This window comes from Girardinichthys multiradiatus, chromosome 17 (assembly GCF_021462225.1).
Source record: "Girardinichthys multiradiatus isolate DD_20200921_A chromosome 17, DD_fGirMul_XY1, whole genome shotgun sequence".
NCBI classification, from domain to species: domain Eukaryota; kingdom Metazoa; phylum Chordata; class Actinopteri; order Cyprinodontiformes; family Goodeidae; genus Girardinichthys; species Girardinichthys multiradiatus.
The window spans coordinates 8,940,247-8,959,404 of NC_061809.1; the positions used below are offsets into that span (position 1 = coordinate 8,940,247).

A 19,158-nucleotide genomic window follows, 5' to 3' on the forward strand; every position below is an offset into this window, starting at 1 on the left:
CAGAAGGAAGGATGAAACTCAAATTTAAAGCTGCTTTTAGACAGAATGAGGTTCTGGTATAGCTGAGATTTTAGGTATATAACTGCACCTTTTGGACAGTTTCTTGTATGAGCACGTTGGGTAGGCTGATGTTCTCCCCTAGCAGCAGAGAGGAGGTGATCTGAAGGAGGAGACGGGAGCAGGACGCTGACCGGAAGGAGCTTTCAATCAGCTGTACAGACATCTGAAGAGTAAAAAGCCCAAAAAATGTTTTACCTTCCCAGGTGGGACATTTTGAGACATTATAAACTAATGCAAACTCTCTGTAACCTTGCAGATTATCTCCGGCTTGGTGACTTTGGCTCCACCTCCGTGGGACACCAGTGTGTGGAGAACAAAGAGCAGCCTCTCCAGCTGCTCCACTGCCCCACATGTAACTTCATCCGTTCTTCCCACAGCATCTGACAGTTGCTCTGCACTGACCTGTGACAAGAGAACACCCAGACACACACCAGCCCGATCAATCGCAACCTACAATGTCCAACCTGTCGGTTCATTTTCAAAATGATCATGTAGATTTCTCTTTGCAACAAGTCTGACCTGCAGTGATTCCCATAAAACCAGGAAGTGTTCCTTGTCCACATAACTGGCCGCCGCCTGGACCATGTGATCCAAAGCGTCCCTGACCGCATCCCAAGGTAGAGAGATCCCCCGGTTGGTTGTGAGACCGAGCTTCCTCCAGGCAACAGAAAGAGCCTGACGAGAAATAAATGATAATTGTAAATTCTGCTGTGCCATGAAAAGCATTCATACCTGCTGAATGTTTCCACATTTTCTCACATTAAACCATTCCCAGAGCACGATGCTGCCACCACCGTGTTTCACAATGTAATGGAACTGTGTGTTCTGGGTTGGATGCATTGGATTTTATTTAGGGGTATGACAATAATAGGGCTGAATACAAATGCATGCCACACTTTTCAGATTTTACACATAAAACATGTTAAAATCGACATGTCTCTTTAATTCTATCTCAGAAATATGTGCTACCTTGTGTTGATTTGTTGCAAAAAACCTAATACTATTCAGACCAAACTGCAGAAAATGTTTACATACAGTACAGACCAAATGTCTTCTTCTCATTCAAAGAGTTGTCTTTATTTCCATGACTATGAATATTGTAGCTTCACACTGAAGGCATCAAAACTATGAATTAACACATGTGGAATTATATACTGAACAAAAAAGTGTGAAACAACTGAAAATATGTCTTAAATTCTAGGTTCTTCAAAGTAGCCACCCGTTGCTTTGATTACTGCTCCACACACTCTTGGCATTCTGTTGATGAGCTTCAAGAAGTAGTCACCTGAAATGGTTTTCACTTCACAGGTGTGCCCTGTCAGGTTTAATAAATGGGATTTCAAACCTTATAAATGGGGTTGGGACCATCAGTTGTGTTGTGCAGGAGGTGGATGCACTACACAGCTGATAGTCATACTGAATAGACTGTTAGAATTTATATTATGGCAAGAAAAAAGCAGCTAAGTAAAGAAAAACAAGTGGCCATCATTACTTTAAGAAATGAAGGTCCGTCAGTCCGAACAATTGGGAAAACTTTAAAAGTGTCCCCAAGTGCAGTTGCAAAAACCATCAAGTGCTACAAAGAAACTGGCTCAAATGAGGACCGCCCCAGGAAAGGAAGACCAAGAGTCACCTCTGCTGCTGATGATAAGTTCATCCGAGTCACCAGCCTCAGAAATCGCTGGTTAACAGCAGCTCAGATTAGAAAACAGGTCAGTGCCACACAGAGTTCTAGCAGCTGACACATCTCTAGAACAGCTGTTAAGAGGAGACTGCGTGAATCAGGCCTTCATGGTAAAATAGCTGCTAGGAAACCACTGCTGAGGACAGACAACAAGCAGAAGAGACTTGTTTGGGCTAAAGAACACAATAAATGGACATTAGACCAGTGGAAATCTGTGCTTTGGTCTGATGAGTCCAAGTTTGAGATCTTTGGTTCCAACCACCGTGTCTTTGTGCGGCGCAGAAGAGGTGAACGGATGGACTCTACATGCCTCGTTCCCACCGTGAAACATGGAGGAGGAGATGTGATGGTGTGGGGGTGCTTTGCTGGTGACACTGTTGGGGATTTATTCAAAATTGAAGGCATACTGAACCAGCATGGCTACCACAGCATCTTGCAGCGGCATGCTATTCCATCCGGTTTGCGTTTAGTTGGACCATCATTTATTTTTCAACAGGAGAATGACCCCAAACACACCTCCAGGCTGTGTAAGGGCTATTTGACCAAGAAGGAGAGTGATGGGGTGCTGCACCAGATGACCTGGCCTCCACAGTTACTGGACCTGAACCCAATCGAGATGGTTTGGGGTGGGCTGGACTGCAGAGTGAAGGCAAACGGGCCAACAAGTGCTAAGCATCTCTGGGAACTTCTCCAAGACTGTTGGAAAACTATTTCAGGTGACTACCTCTTGAAGCTCATCAACAGAATGCAAAGAGAAAACTCTTTGAATGAGAAGGTGTGTCCAAACCTTTGGTTTGTACTGTACCTTAAGGAGTATTTATTTCAACTAGTGGTTCTACTAAAGCGATAAAGCTAACACAAGAAAAAGTTTAACCTTGCGGATTCTATAGGATTTCAATGGGAAAATAGTGTTACCACCAATATAAAGGAAGGACTTCTGGCAGTTTGCAGGTTTAAAACATGCAGGCGAGTGTTAAGACAATGCCAAGATGGAAATACATCAGCAATGACCTTAGAGAAGCAATAGTTGCATCCCACCAATCTGGGAAGGGTTACATGGCCATATTCCACTTAATTTTAAGTCCATCATTTTGCAGTGAGAAAGACTTCTAACAGCTGAAAAACATGTAAGACAGCACCCAGGAGTAATCCAGCTAATTTACTACCATATTCAGAGAAATAGCAAAAACCCCAAGGGCTCGATCTCAGACTCTGCAGGGCTTGTTAAAAATCACGACCATCTAATTAGAAGAGAAACAGAAAGGCATCTCTCACCAAAAAGGAATATGGTAGCAGAAACAGGGGCAAGCTGGCCATCAGTTTTTCCAGAAACAGCTTTATTACCCAGGCTTCAACCTTAGCTAATTCCAATTTGAAATTATTTGATTATGTTTTTACTTAGTTAACAAATTTAATCAAATATATTGGAGGTCAGGACGCAGAAAACTCCAATGGCTGATGAAAAAGAACGATTAAGCCATCAAAACAGCTCATTTATGTTGTCTTAGTCCTACAATTTTAATTACTCCCTGCCTCATATGCAAGAAAGGCATTTAAAACACATTTAAAGTGGCTTACAGTCGCAGCACAGGAGTGGAACATTTTCCGGACCCCTTTGCACATCTCAAACAGCAGCTGACCCGTGCCCTCCACCTTGTCAGGGTTCTGCTCCAGGTCTGAGAAAATGTGATTTAGCAAAGCGTCGAGATCTGGAACCTGCCAGAGTAAATAGTCTTAGTTTGTTGGCAAAAAACATATGAAGATTAAAAAAAAAAAGTATACTTAAAAGAAAGGAATCTTCGTAACACCATATAACAAAGAAGGGTGACATTAATATGAGGCTTTTCTTAACTGGAAAGTTACCTACCTTTCTCATCAAGAAAGAGAAGCTCTCAGCTGCAAAGTTGCGGATGTGCTCTTTCTTATGTGCCAATAATGTGCTGTACAAACTGTGCACACAAGATATTGCTTTAAAACACTAATATAGGTTAATTGCCTGCAGTTGCAAACAATAATTATTATTTGTAAGGAAAGTCTAGAGCAGGATCTAAAGCTGGGCATTTGGTTCTGGCCACACCTGTAGATGTTGGTCATGTCCTTCACCATGAGCCTCCACAGGTACTTGTATAGGTAGGAGAGGCAGGTGAAAGCCCACTCTAGCACCTCTGTATCCTTCGTGTCCAGCAGGGATGTGACGAGGAGGAAAAAGTCAGGGAAGTGGGGATAAAAGTCTGTCTGCAGGTCTCTGGCCAGCTGCACCACCAGACTGGAGGGACGGAATAAAAACAAGATGTATAAATAGGATTAAACTGTTGGTGTGTTACATTTAAATACATCTGACAAAAACTTAGATTGCAGGTGAACTTACTCCAGCAGAGGCTGGTAGGCCAAACTGTTCTTGACTGCCAGATGGGTTTTCAGGCTTTCCACTATGTACTTCTGATGGAAAACCAGCATGTTGAAGGACTGGCTCTTGTTGGCCACCTCTTTCAAAAATGTAGCTGAGAAGAAAATACATCAATTTCACACGTATACCAGGTTGGTTTTTCACATAAAATCCAAATAAATACACAAAAAAGTGCAAAACAAGTTGAGAAAAGGTTAGGTATGGATACTTTTTCAATGCACGCTATGCCTAGGAAATGATCTGGAATGTGTTAAACTTGATACTCACTGAAATGCTCCGTTAAGTTGAGGTCTCTCCATTTTGTCAGTCCCTCTGAGAAGTATGTCTCAACCTCCTGTGATGAGAGCAAAAACAATCAGCAGTCAGAGGCAAACAGTGGAGCTCAGTCAGACGGAGAGGAATTGTTTGGATCACCATCTGTGCAAACCTCTGTGTAAGATCCAGTTCGGTCAATGCGATGGATGACATCAATGTTGACATTGGCAAGCCTTTCAGCAAATGTGAGAAACTGAAAAGAAACAAGACAGGATTCAAACTGCTTTAAATAGCTCAGAGATAACTTCTTAACAATAAAATCATATCCCCTTTCATTCAATTTCATTTTTCACAGCTGTAGATTGGTTTCAGGTCAACCTTAATGGTGCATTAGCATCATGCTACATCCAGTTTCCAGTCTCTCACCCTGTAGGTGTTCTCGGATTTGTGATACGAAGACTTGGATTTGATCTTCATGTTGCTCCCGATGCTTGCTAACAGAAGAAATGTATTCTGAAACCCGATAGAAGATCTCAACCTGTCATAAAGTCTGAAGTTTCTCTCTTTTGCTGCAGGGATTGCTACAACTGTTTACTCACACGCCGACACACGGGCGCAGCCATGCTGAACAAGGCCTTATGGGTAACGAAAATCCTCGTGGCGGAAGCGAAGAAGATAAAGCAGAGAGTGCCCAACTCGGATCACTTCCGGCGTCGGACTGCTTTTCGTTTTTTAGCTTAAAAGACACTGATTAAAATTTGTTTATGGGCACCTCAGCATCTTTATTTGTGATTTTTGTAGTCTACATACCAAATTGATTCTTCATAATAAAATACAATTGTTGTTCTGTAAGACATTCTCGTGTGTGTTCAGTAAAGGGTGGATTATTTTGTTGTAAATGAAGCTTTCTGGCATTTATTGAAGGTTTAAAGTTGTTTTGTGAAGATTGTTTACATTATTTTGTATATTCAGACAAAATCCTAGCATCCCCTAAAAGCCAATCTTGCCAACTCTCTCTATTCTGTAGCAAAACTCAAGCTTCTCTTTCACAAAAGATTTCTGTCATAATCCAGCCTCTGAGCTGCCTCTGAGCTCATTCTGTGAATTATCCACTTCTCTTTTTTACATTTGTAAACCCTGCTGTTGGCTGGTCACTCCAGCCATATGTCATCACTACATCACTGCCTCGACCTGCAAAGTCAGCTTGCCCCTGTAGACGTTTTGTGAAAGGGGGTTAATTCAATTCAATTCAGTTTTATTTATATAGTGCCAATTTACAACACATGTTGTCTCAAGGCACTTCACAACAGTCAGGTACATACATTCCTATTAATCCTAACAATTGAACGGTGCAGTCAGATTCAGTTATTTATTCAAATCGGATAAAAAGTTTTTCTGTCTAAGGAAACCCAGCAGATTGCATCCAGTCAGTAACTTGCAGAATTCCCTCCTCCCGGATGAACATGTAGAGACAGTGGACAGTCACTGGCGTTGACTTTGCAGCAATCCCTCATACTGAGCATGCATGTAGCGACAGTGGAGAGGAAAAACTCCCTTTTCACAAGAAGAAACCTCCAGCAGAACCAGGCTTAGTGTGAGCGGCCATCTGCCACGACCGAGGTCTTACTTTGTGATGCTACCCAGATCACTTCAACTAAAGATGAATTACATCACACTGACATTAGCCAGATGCTTGGGGTCAGGCATTCTTCTTGAAGATTCTCAAGGGAATGCAAGGTTCATTCAATCATAGCAAGTCATCCACGCTCTAAAACAGCAAACTAATCCCAGAGCATCACCTTACCCCCACCATGTTTGGCTGTTGAAATGTTCTTTTTCTAAAATGACCCTCCAAAACGTTTCCATTTATGTCTCCTAAGTACACAGAATGTTTTCCCCAACTCTCAGGGGCAATTAAGAGATTCTTTCAGGCAAATATGCGAGTTGTATTCTCCATGGTCACAGTGGTTTTGGCCTTGTTGTAACTCTCCCAGTAATGCTGTTTTTGCCCAGTCTCATTCTTATTGTTGAATCATGAACATTGACCTCTGCTGAGTTCAGTGAGGCCTGCAGTGCTTTATATATTATTTTGGGTTTTTGTGAGCCCTCGTTTGAGTCACTGATGGGCTGGAGTGATCTGGTGGGCCGGCCACCTCTGGGAAGGTTCACCTCTGTTCCATCTTTTCTTCTTATGCGGTTAATTACACTCACAGTGGTTCCCTGGAGTCCAAAAGGCTTTGAAACGGCATTGTAACCCATTCCTTACTGATAGATGTCATCTGCTTATAAATTACTTTAGATATGGGCATGATGTGTACTTAAAGAAATGTTCATCCCACTTCATGTTGTCAGACAGGTTCTAAAGAATTAAAACAGTTAATTCATCATTTAACAAGGTAGACAATTACCTTTTCACATTGGGCTAGGTTTATTTTGATAACTTGTTCTGTAAATAAATTAAATCATCATTTGAAGATAGTTTTTTGTAATTACTCTGGTTATTTTTGTCTGATATAAAAATTAAGTGCACCATATCACCCCTTCCAACTAACATTTTTTAACTAAACATGTTGTATCAATTCAATAATTTCTCTTTCCTCCAGTTTGCATTGTTCAAAAAAGTAAATTTTTCTACATATGTAAAAAAATGCCCTTAATCTTTTGTTGAAATTAAGAGGTACATTTTGTGAATGATGACATTTATTCTCACTGGCATCTTCCATTTTACACAGAAAACAACAGCAATGGTAAAAGGTACATTTCTCAGGTAAATGATGAAAAGAATGAGAGGTTGCAGAAAGGGAATTTGGGTAAACTTTAAATTAAATTGGGAAAAGTGTAACTGAGGCATTTACTCCATTTGTGGCCATTAATTTTCCAAAGTCTGGGGGAAGCACTGAAACCTTCAAAGCAGGAAGGGAAATTCACAGTGCTGGGTCCAGCTAAAGAGTTAGGAGAGGAGAGATTGTGTTTGATCATGTTCTATGAAACACGTCCTCTTTGAACCTTTAAGAAAGGACACATCCTGTCACTCCTCGTATCCCTACAGCACTCCAGACAGGACTGACTACTGATTATTTATATTCTTTCCTTTAACATATAAATAGTTTTCTATTTTTATTTTGGCATACAGTTAGTTTATTGCAGTAAAATCACCATAAATTCCAGACTAAAGCTTCTTTGGGTAAAAACCATACTTTAAATGTTTCAGTGCCATGCCAAGATATTCACACCTCTTGAACCTTTTCTGATTGTTTCTCGTCATAACCACAGACTTTAATGTGTTTTATTGGGATTTTCTGTGAAAGGACCAAAACTGAATAGTGTGGCATGCATTTTTATTTAGCCCCTTTATTTTGTATAAAGCTGCTGAAGAAAAGCTTTCCCTCAGCATGATGCTGCCACTGCCATGTTTCTTGTTGGGGATGGTGTGTTCGGGGTGATGTGTTAGTTTGCGTTCGTCTGTCACATAAAATCCCTATTAATTGCATGGAAGTTTGTTGTTGTAACAGTGCAAAATCTCTTGTTTTGGCACTGAATGGAACACCTTCGGGGATTATCCAATTTGGCACATTCCAAAACATTGCTCTCTGTTCATAAACATTTCTGTAGAAATCACAGTTTACCCAACTGCCTGGCTAAGTTGTCTAAATCCTGGAAGTGGGTCCCTTATCAGTTGCTACTGGGTACACCGCGATCTGCTACACTGGATAAGACACTACAATGAAGCATGATTTAGCATGATTTCAGAAGAAAACAGCTGAAAAATAGGACAATTGATTTAAATCTATTACAAAGATTTGTCCAAATGAACTGCAAAAAAGTACTAATATGAATTTCTTGAAGAACGTTTGTTTAAAAAATTAATATTCAGTTCGGTTTAAATAAATATTTGAACTTTGATTTTTTTCATGAGATTTGATGTCAAATATTTCTTGGTCTGTAGGCTACACATGAACTCTTTCTCACTCTCCCTCACACACACCCACCCACCCACCCACCCACCCACCCACACACACACACACACACACACACACACACACACACACACACACACACACACACACACACACACACACACACACATAAAAGGTTTCGGTCTGTGGTCCTGCTCTTAGCTCAGTGTTGAGTGAGCAGGTGATGTGCCAGGACTTCCATTTATTCACAGAGGAATGCTTGTTTCTGACAATAAAACACATGGGAGAGTCTAAGTTTCTTTCTAAGCAGATTATTTAAAAGGAGAAAAACTTTTTTCAACCAAAAATGTCAGGGAGCCCCGTGGCTGGTTCCTTTGCCATAGCAGATTATGTGGTTTTTGCTCTCATGCTGCTGATTTCTGCTGCCATTGGGGTCTACTATGCCTGGACCGACAGGAGTCAGAGAAGCTCCAGGGACTTCCTGACTGGGGGCCGCAAGCTGACTGCCCTGCCTGTCTCTATGTCCCTGACCGCCAGCTTCATGTCGGCCATCACGGTGCTGGCAAACCCTGCTGAGGTAAGACAAATAGGTATATGAAATCCTGAAAGTCAACACAGGTTACTTTTTCTTGCTGTTGCTTTACCTGCCGTAAAAACAGCATTATCTTCTGTAATTGTAACAACATATCAAATATCCTCTGCAGGTATACCGCTACGGAGCCAGCATTGGATTTTATGCTGTCTCTTATGTATTCACAATGCTCATAACCTCTGAGGTCTTTCTCCCAGTCTTCTACAAGCTGAGCATCACAAGCACATATGAGGTCAGTCAGTGTGGTTTCATGAAGCGACAAGTTATTCCACTATGCATGCATGTATCTGGTTTGAAGATGTCCTATGTTTTGCAATTCTTCATCACCCATGTAGTTTACCTATACATAGGACATGTAGCTAAGTGAACTGCACAGTTGATTAAGGCCTCCAGTAAATGACTCCAGTAAATATCATGTGTCAACTGTATTTGCAAATATTTAGGATTTTGATTTAGAGATGATGCAGCTCAGACATGTCAATAATTTTACCAAGTACCCAAGATGCAGGCACACAAACAATTAAAAATGGCAGAGGGTTCTTAAATGCATGTTTTATTGTGTTCTCTTTTTACTTAGATGCCTCAGTTTTTATGTTCCCAGTTGGAATTACAACAAAACACCCCCGAAAGTTGAAATTCTGACTGGGAATGTTGGAGCTTACTGAGCAGTTCAGTATTCAGCAAAGCAGAACTGTTTATCAGCACTTCTGTTGGTTTATATTTTATTAAACAAAGTGGCACACAGCACTGTAAAATATCTATTTGTGAACATGTTTCTTTTGTGTTTGAAAGGAAAGAAGTACATTGTTATTATCCTGTGTTGCAAATTGTAGCTGGTACTACAACAATCTGCAAATTCCATAGGTTTTCCAACACTTTAAAACTAACCAGAGTGCAAATGAAAGGTCACTGAAAGTAATGTTGCAAACACAGAATGATATGCCTGTCCTCAACTATTGTAATCGATTCTCATGACACAAGACTAAAAAGGACTAAGTGCAAACCCTGGTAGGTGAATGTGAGGAAATCATCGTCATAATATTGTTCTTTTTGGGTCTGTTTCTATCAAGTACCTGGAGCTGCGTTTCAACAGAGCGACCCGTCTGCTGGGAACCATGCTCTTCATTGTTCAGACAGTGAGTATCGGGCCAGTAAGCACATAATTAAAGGTCATTCTGTGGTTATAAGCACAAATCTGTCTACTGCTGGGGATTTGTCCTACTTTTTTTGTTACAGATCCTTTATACTGGGATTGTCATCTATGCTCCGGCTCTTGCTTTAAACCAAGGTATGTGGTGAGATTCATGATTCATTCTCCTCTAAAGGACACTTAACCCTTCTTGGCTTTGTCCAGATGAGTGATCGCAGTTTCAAAGCTTCCCTCTCTCCCACTGCAGTGACTGGTATGAATCTGTGGGGCGCTGTTATTTCAACAGGAGTGGTCTGTACCTTTTACTGTACAATGGTGAGTAACAAATATACAAGTCAGTATAAAACATTTGAGCATAACAAAAGTCAGCCCACAGTTCATTTACAAATCTGCTTGTGCTTTTTTGTGTTTGCAGGGAGGTCTAAAGGCAGTGGTGTGGACAGATGTAATTCAGGTAAGACGTTTTAGAAAAAAAAACACACCAACAGATGATCTGACAGATTAGGAGGTAAACTGACTACACATGGTATAATGTGTCACATGCTTTTCTCATTTTGGCTATAGAACAGCACTTTGTATACTTGTATCACAACGGTTGGACAGCTGAAATAAAAATTGACTAATCATTGCATAACCAAATACACACATAATACACACATTTTGGACAAACCTATAAGTTTTATTACTGTGTTTAAAATGGAACAAAGAGTCAAACTAAAACCACAATGACCAAAAAAAGTCAAATCTTGTTTCTACCAGTGTTGCCAGCAAAAGAAGGAAGGTTTTTCAGCTCTGACTAGCTTCACTGTCTTTGCTGAAGAAAGGCATCCCCACAGCATGAAGCTGCTACCACTATGTTTTCAATGTGAAGATGGTGTGTTTAGATTGATGTGCAGTACTAGCTTTCCACCCCAGGGTGCTTTTTGTATGAACCTTAGATTTTGGTCTCATCTGAGCAGAGTAGCTTCTTCTATGTGTTTGTTCTGTAGCTTTAAACGGGACTTCCTGTGACTTTTGTCTTGTTACTTTTCTAAAAGGTCAAATGATTTGAGAGCACAAATACATGCTAGTTTGTAATACAGTATCACATATAAGCCTGATAAGAAACACTGAGGTTTGCAGTTGTAACGCAACAAAATGGGGAAAGTTTAGAAAAGCTCTAAAATTTCTGCCTTCTTCTTCCTGCAGCTTGGTGTCATGCTTGCAGGCTTCCTCACCGTCATCATTCGGTCTGTAGTCTTAAAAGGTGGAGTCATCACCATCATCTCTGACTCACAACACGGAGGAAGACTAAATCTTTCAGAGTGAGTATGAGAAAACATAAAAATATTCTCGTTTTGTGTGCTGGATTCATGTCTTAGCAGATGTAGTTGATAGGCAGTGCATTGTACTAACTATATATGTGTATATATATATATATATATATATATAGAGAGAGAGAGAGAAGGTATACCATGGGTTCATTCACCAACTTAATGTATCCAAACTCTTTGCTTGGTCTTTCATTTGGATGATGTTTTAAATCACATTCCAAACAAAAGCCTTAATTACATACTGGGCATCTTTGAAGATTATAATACAGGTCATAGTACAAATACTGTCTTTTTAAGAGCTTCCTGTATGTCGCTACAATGTGAGTTCTGCTGACACTGTGGGAATAAACCACAAAGTTAAAAAATATTGCAGTGGGTTTGGAGTTGAGATTTTCTGGTTTTACATGAGGATCATTCACCAACCTGGCCATTATGCAGAAAAGGTCTTTTCTTTTAGAGTTACTCATGAGCAGTAGAATCCCTAGATCCTGCCCCAGAAAGCCTAAACACCCATTCACATTTTGACTTATTTGGCCATGACGCTTGATCAACTTGAAAGCCAGGCAGATTAACAATATTTGAAGTCATAAACCTTCTGGACCTTTTTATAAACATATTAAAAGGTCCAAACAATGAAACAAGAGGTTTACATCTTGGTCTAAGTCCAAGGTTTGCAAGGAGATTGTTCGTTTTAAGATGTTCTTTTTGTACTTGTTTGTAGTGCTTTGAAGATTTGTTCAGGGGATCATCATGAGGGAAACTTTAATTGTCTGACCTTTATGTGTTGGGCTGTTTTAAAATTAGATCCATACGCATTTAAAGAACCTGCACCTTTGTCTTATTTTGTTCTTTTTAACTAAAAAAAATCCACACGACTTACTACTGTGTACTTTGATACAGGGTATTCAAACTAACAAGAGTATCATCTGCAAAAAAATACAACCCGATTTTACCCATAAGGGCCATAGAACAGAACAGAAAATACTGAAGACCCAAAGGAGCATCATTTGCTTTTACTAGACTTATGTACTCATCAAACCTGGCAGACTCTTGTAGAAAAAATGAAATAGTAACAAAAGAAGTCCCTGCTGTTCAAAATTGTTGTGAATGAAAATCTGCACAGACATGTGCATAGAACAATGCGTTGATCTAATCCCCTGGATCTATTACTAGGATGCTTCACAAATTATTTATGGACCATCTATATAAATAGTGACAATAATTGGATTCACCAACTGACAGATTAGTAAACACAAACTAACCGGAATATCCAAGCTAATCTATTTCACACTCATCAGCTTTGATCCAAACCCACTACGGAGGCACACATTTTGGACGCTGTCCATCGGAGGAACGTTTATTTGGCTCAGTGTCTATGGAATCAACCAGGCCCAGGTTCAAAGATACATCTCTTGCAAGAGCATGACTCACGCCAAACTGTAAGTTCTGTTCTCCAAAGACATGAGTTCACTGGAGCTGGTGGTTAGAGTTTTTCATGTGATCTTTTTCTTCATTCTAGTTCGTTATACATCAACTTGGTGGGTCTTTGGTCCATTTTGCTGAGCTCAGTGTTTGCAGGAATGTGTCTGTTCTCAGTATATAAGAGTTGTGACCCCTGGACCACTGGACGTATTTCTGCTCCTGACCAGGTACACATCCATTAATGCACTAACTGATTTCTTTATGTTTGTTTGTGACGTCTCCATCTACACTGGATCTTCTTAATTAACCCAGAGTGTAATTTCCTCCCTAGCTGATGCCGTATTTGGTGATGGACATCTTAGGAGATTATCCAGGCCTTCCTGGACTTTTTGTTGCAGCAGCTTATAGTGGATCTCTGAGGTTCATAGTTATCTTTTGATTTTTTATTTTGTTGATTACAGCCTACATTTCTAAAATCATTTTTATTTGGGGATTTTTTGCATCCTCAGCACAGTGTCTTCCAGCATCAATGCACTAGCTACAGTGACAGTGGAGGACATCATAAGACCGAACACAAACTTTTCAGAAAAGCACCTGTCCTGGATGTCAAAAGGAATGAGTGAGTGGATAGTTGGCCTGCCCACGATATTAATAAAATGAGTTGCAATTTGAACACCATTGTTTTCTGACACATTGATTGCAAACATCAAATGTGTTCCCATTGTTGTTTGCAGGTTTTTTCTATGGTGTTTTGTGCATTGGGATGGCTGGACTGGCCTCGCTTATGGGAGGAATCTTGCAGGTAAGAAACTCCTTTAGCAGCTTACATTGGTTTAATTATGCAACTTTGGTGTCTGATGACTCATGGCTTATAATAGGAATTAGTCTGCAAGTAATGAAAACATGCTATCCTTCAAAACAGGCAACTATCAGTATTTTTGGGATCATTGGAGGTCCCTTGCTTGGCTTATTCATGCTGGGAATTTTGTGTCCACTGGCCAACTCTAAAGTAAGTCTGCCTTCATCTAGATGTGGGCTTTTTATATTATAGTTCTCGTAACTCATTGATATAAAGTAATTTCTTTTTAAATGGTGTCTTTTTTGCTGTAAGGTCTAGAACTCCCACTGTCATGTGGTTTCTGTGCATCTTTTGTACCCTTCTGTTTGCAAGACCATCTTGCTGTTCTGTCTTCCAGGGAGCTTTGTCAGGCCTTGTGTCAGGTCTAGTGTTGTCTCTGTGGGTGGGCATTGGAGCTCAGATATACCCTCCACCTCATGACATGAGCCGACCTCTACCACTGTCCACTGATGGCTGTAACCTTACCATGGCCCATGGCTTCAATTGGACCTCCAGCGCTCTGCCAATCCAGAACTCCACTGCAGTAACTCCAGTTCATGACGATGGCAAGTAGGTGTTTGAAAAGGTTGACCTCTTTGATTTTTCCAGTGTGGTCCAACTTCCTCTCCTAAAATGCATATAAAATGTTCTCCCATCACCAGGCCCGTGCTGGCTGAGCTGTATGCTCTGTCCTACCTTTACTTCAGTCCACTGGGAACCATAGTAGCTATCAGTGTAGGACTGATTGTCAGCATCTTGACAGGCAACTAAATTTATCTGTAAAATTAAGATTACAGCCAACTTTTATCTCTTAGTGAGTCTTTTTTGATGCTCATTTTTGTCTGTTTTCATGTATTCAAGGTGGCTGCAAACTCAAAGTGGAGTCAAGGCTTATGTTACAGAAGGAAGACACAACCTGTTATTATTTCATCAAGATGCTAAAACGCAAAGTGAGTGCTGCTGGACTGAAAACACATACCTCAACTCTAATGAGATAATGAACTTCTGGGTTCTGTCCTGTTTAGATCAAGAGTCGAAGTGGACATCTGGACCTGAAGGACAGAGAGATGACATTTGGCAATGCTAATCCTGCTTTTAGTGACTTTGAGCTGGATCTTGCAAAAAGTGCCGTTTCTTGATGAAAAGAACTAATGTGTCGTCAACAATTTAGAGTGCTGAAACATTTTTGTCTGGCCTTGTAGAAAGGAATGCTGATAAAAAAAGAGGAGCAATACTGTGAGTTGCTTATTTGCAAGAATACAAAGTAGAACTGTCATCAATATGAATCAAAAAGAGCAATCATTGCAGCAGAAAACCTTGGTACATGGGATTCTGTTTTACAAATGGGATTTCTTAAACCTCCTGTTTTGTACAAAATATACATAATTTAAGCACTTTTTCACAGAAGGGCCAAAGTATCATTTCATAGATAGAACAGTGCCTGCATATTTACTCAGTGTACCTGTCAGGAATGCTTAGAAAACCTACAAAAACACAGTCGGACAGATTGTCTTATTGTAGGGCAGTTCGCAGAAACTTCTGTATGCAACAAGGACTTCTAGTGACATTAGGAGACTGTCTTAATTAACAAGTAAATACTTTGCTGTTTCTCTAATTTCCTGCCAAATGTGAGGTTGGCTCACAGACTATGTGGTGTATTTTTATGTTGGCTGTGACCAGGAACACTGGGAAAAAAAAAAAAAAAACATTCTAGGAAACTGGTGGTTGCACACAACTGTTTCTGTCATTTTAATCATCCGCATCATGTCACCTATCACAATGTGTGTCCTGCTCTCTGCAGTAAAATTTACTGATCAACCTAAAGAGCAGCAACATCTATAAAAGCAGGAGTAAGCAGTGTGTTTTATCACAACTTTAAGTTGTAAAAACATCAGGGTTGACCTTTGCCTTTAGATTAAAAGGCTGCCTCAATCTTCGGAGAGTTTTTCTCAACAATTTCATTATTGTAATCCTGCAATGAGAACGATTTTACTCACATGGGAAACATTTAAAACAGCTGGCAATCTTCCCAGGGGTAGACATCCAGGGAGATTCAAATCAAGATTATATCAGACAATGTTCGAAGAAGTTGCAAAATCCACATGAACTAAATGAACCACACAACTTCACAATGTTTTTTGGACAGACCATATAAATGTAAATTTTGATGGCATAATTAACATAATAATCTAAAGGGTTTACACCCCAAGTGAAACAAGGCTCTACCATACTTTTTCCAAAATCAGGAATGGATGAAAGATTTATGACTAAGTTGCATCCAATAACACTGCTAAATTATCATTATAAGATATTTACATATGTGAATGCCAACAGGCTAATAAAAGGTAAAGCACAGATCATAACTGACACACAGTCAGGTTTCCTTAAAACAATATGGATCCAAAGCAACATGAAACTGGATTTGGATTTATTTAGAATATAGACATTTAACTGAAGATGATGGAGCAGTAATTGGTTTTAGACCTTAACAAGGATTTTGATATGAATAAAAATTATTTTATTTTAAAAGCTTTGGAATATTTTGGGTTCAGTAACAAGTGTGTTCATCTCTTTAATCTAATATGAATAATTCTGTTTCCTTGGTTTTTGAAACCAGTTTGATGCTAGAGGAAGTATTTAGCAGGGTTGTTTGTCTTTGTCTTCACTGTTTATTCCTGCAGCTGAGCTATCAGCAGTATTTGTAAAACACAAAAATGCCTGTTTATCAGTCAGTTAGTGGAGTATGTCACTCTTTTTTAAAGAGATTTCACTGTATTGGAAATATTTTCACAAATCTTCTGGGTTGCATTTAAACATGTTTAAATGTGACTTATTGGCAGGTCATGGTCATTAGTAGGTAAGGTCAAGATAAGGTCAAAACAAACATGAAACATGAAGCTATAAGAGAAATTTTAAAGATTCCAATGTATATTAGACATTTGGCTTCAAGCTGATTTATCCATCCTCCATTTGTGTAAGACAAAATGTTTAGACACATTGAAAAAATATGTAAATAAATGTCACTATTTATGAGAAATTACACAATAACAGTGGAAAGGAAGATGGTTTAAATATGTGACCTTAAAGTGTCATTTTATTGACACTTTTTAGGTCACATTTTGTTAATCAGGAAGAAACATTTGATTATAAAGATATAAAAGATGTGACGTAGAATGACCTTTTTTTGCATTTAGTGCTCCACTTACCTGTTTATTATGTAGCAAATTCAAATTGATCTAATTCATTTGTATAAAAGCAGGTGGTTGCACTGGATGTTATTTGGGAGATCAGAGCAAAGGGAGCTGAATACCTTTCAGATTTAATTTGCAAAAACCATCTGAAAACCATGTATCCTTTTTCGTCCACTTCACAATTACTTACTACTTTGTGCCGGTCTATCACATAGATTCCTAATAAAATACGATAAGGTGTGTGGTTGCAATGTGACAAAATGTGAAAATGTTTGGTAAAGCATTAATAAATTACTGTTTTTTATGTGAGTTAGACATGTTTGTTATTAAAACTGTTGCTTTTTCCTTAGTGTCATTCAGTGTGGTATGAAAGGAACTTTGCAGTCTTAAATTTTGTATTCGGTTTTGTTTAGATCCTTATCTCTTGTGTTTAATCAGGTTAATCTTGAATTTATGTTTTCCTGCATGTCTCTTTGTAACTTTCTGTTCTGTGACTGATAGACACCTAAGAATAATAAGGTATGGGCAAAAAGCAATCAGAACATTTTTCATTTCATCATTCAGATTTATATTAACACTTAGTTAATTTATATGGCGATGAATGCTGAAAATGCTCATTCGTCTTTTATTTATTCTAACATTTTCCAGTCTCCAGGTAAATATTAAATAGGGATCTTTTATGTTAAACACTAACACTGATTGCTAAAGTTTTTATTACTTTACAACGGTAAGGTTTGTGAGGCTCAGAAATGAAACTGACAAGAAAAGGAAGGCTTCCCAAACGCGTATCTTATTGATGTACATGCTCTCATGCAATAAGGGTTGCTTATTTAATGCATTCAGTATTTTATATTGAAACATAACCTATAACTGACTTTTGTAGTTTCTAGATGTAGAAGAAACCAGATATTTAAATAAACTGTGAAAGATGATATACTTTTTAACATCTTTTTACCTTACTGGCTGAGATCTTGAGATGTTGCTTCAGTTTTTTCGCCTCATAATCTGTGCTAGACAATAAATCAGATTGTTGGCTTATCTTAAATGTGAGGAACTAATATATTATATAAGAGCCTAGAACCCTGGGAAAATGTAACTGATGCAATAGTGATGACTATGAGCTCTCATAACCTTGAAGCAGAGTCATGATAAAAACCGTAGCAGCGCTTTTATAAACTGAACCACACAGCTGTCAGATGTAATTTAAGCCATTTTTTTCCTACATTCTAATACATGAAGAGCAACATTTACAGCCAAGTGAATAAAATATAACAAAAATACTGGAAAGAATATACATCGTCTTACCTTGTTTTTGCTTTAGTTTCTCATTTATTGGTTCTGAGCAATTGCAAGTATATGTTTTATCATGTGTTCAGCATTGCATATATAATAACTTTATTCATGCTGAATTAATAAATTGGGTTTTGTTGATCGGCTTTAGAAAGCAGAGAAGATGAAGTGAATGAACTGCGCCATCTACTGGAGGAAAACATATCTGCAAGAACCACTTGGAGATTGATGTTCAGGCCGAGGTTCATTCATCTATTCATTTCAACTTTAAATTACAAAAAGACCCACTTTTGTAAGATTTTTTGACACACATTAAAGAATAAAATACAAACATATTCCAAATACATTAGGTATTCAACTTTGAATGACCAAATTTTGACTATGGGGATGATTACAAGGAAATAAATAAAGGGGCAACCCTGGCAGAAAACCTGTAAGAGGTTGCGAAAGGCTTGAAACTAGGATCATAACACAAAATATGTAACCAGAGTTGCAATGGAATTGTTTAGATCAAAGTATATTCATTTGTTAGAACGGACCTGTCAAAGTCCAGCCCTAAATTTGACTGGGATCCGATTTGGCTAAACATGCACGGTTTTGCAAAGAAAAATTGGTAAACATTTAGTTAAGATGTCCAAAGTTAGAACAGAGAGACCAGAAAATTCCTGCAATTGGAGTGAAAAGCTGTCCTACAAAGTATCAAGGTTAAATGCATATCACAATTTTAAGATTTCTATTTGCAAGGAATCTTGAAAATCATGCATCTTGTTTTCATTCACTTTACAGTCATGCACTACTTTGTACATTTGTCGTCTAAAATCCCAATAAAAACCCAATGGGTTAGTTTAGTTTTCAGCTTTAAGGGGGTAGAGCAAGCTGGCCTGAGAGAATTTAAGTACACCCTTTCATCAAACTTTTTGACAGGTGGGTGGGACTTCCGGTGAGGGCGGGATTTCCGGTGGGCGCCATATGGGCGCCATGTGGTTGCCATGTGGGCAGGAGGTCACGTGGTCAAGCAGGTGGTGTGTCCAAGGGGGGC

The 19,158-nt window shown here is 39.1% G+C and overlaps 2 protein-coding genes across 3 annotated transcripts in view; one reads left to right on the top strand and one right to left on the bottom strand.

The window, feature by feature from the left end:
* Positions 1-5,021, bottom strand: part of utp20 (UTP20 small subunit processome component) — a 32,301-nt gene extending 27,280 nt beyond the window's left edge. For both annotated transcript variants that reach the window (XM_047390329.1, XM_047390328.1), the window contains exons 1-10: positions 4,833-5,021; positions 4,579-4,659; positions 4,419-4,485; positions 4,113-4,245; positions 3,822-4,010; positions 3,612-3,693; positions 3,323-3,460; positions 580-735; positions 310-462; positions 89-223 (exon numbers count right to left, since the gene is read on the bottom strand). In XM_047390329.1, coding sequence (XP_047246285.1) covers positions 89-223; positions 310-462; positions 580-735; positions 3,323-3,460; positions 3,612-3,693; positions 3,822-4,010; positions 4,113-4,245; positions 4,419-4,485; positions 4,579-4,659; positions 4,833-4,883 — 1,185 coding nt within the window. In that variant the 5' untranslated portion in view covers positions 4,884-5,021. The remainder of the gene's footprint in view (positions 1-88; positions 224-309; positions 463-579; positions 736-3,322; positions 3,461-3,611; positions 3,694-3,821; positions 4,011-4,112; positions 4,246-4,418; positions 4,486-4,578; positions 4,660-4,832) is intronic.
* A 3,507-nt stretch (positions 5,022-8,528) lies between these two features.
* slc5a8 (solute carrier family 5 member 8) lies at positions 8,529-17,761 on the top strand. The gene is made up of 17 exons (XM_047389325.1): positions 8,529-8,900; positions 9,028-9,147; positions 9,986-10,051; positions 10,152-10,203; positions 10,313-10,380; positions 10,481-10,519; positions 11,254-11,369; positions 12,677-12,817; positions 12,898-13,027; positions 13,132-13,220; positions 13,310-13,419; positions 13,535-13,602; positions 13,723-13,809; positions 13,997-14,208; positions 14,301-14,401; positions 14,500-14,588; positions 14,664-17,761. Exons 1-17 carry the CDS (start codon positions 8,670-8,672, stop codon positions 14,775-14,777), a joined length of 1,833 nt encoding a protein of 610 aa, XP_047245281.1. The 5' UTR covers positions 8,529-8,669; the 3' UTR covers positions 14,778-17,761.
* Positions 17,762-19,158: the final 1,397 nt, after the last annotated feature.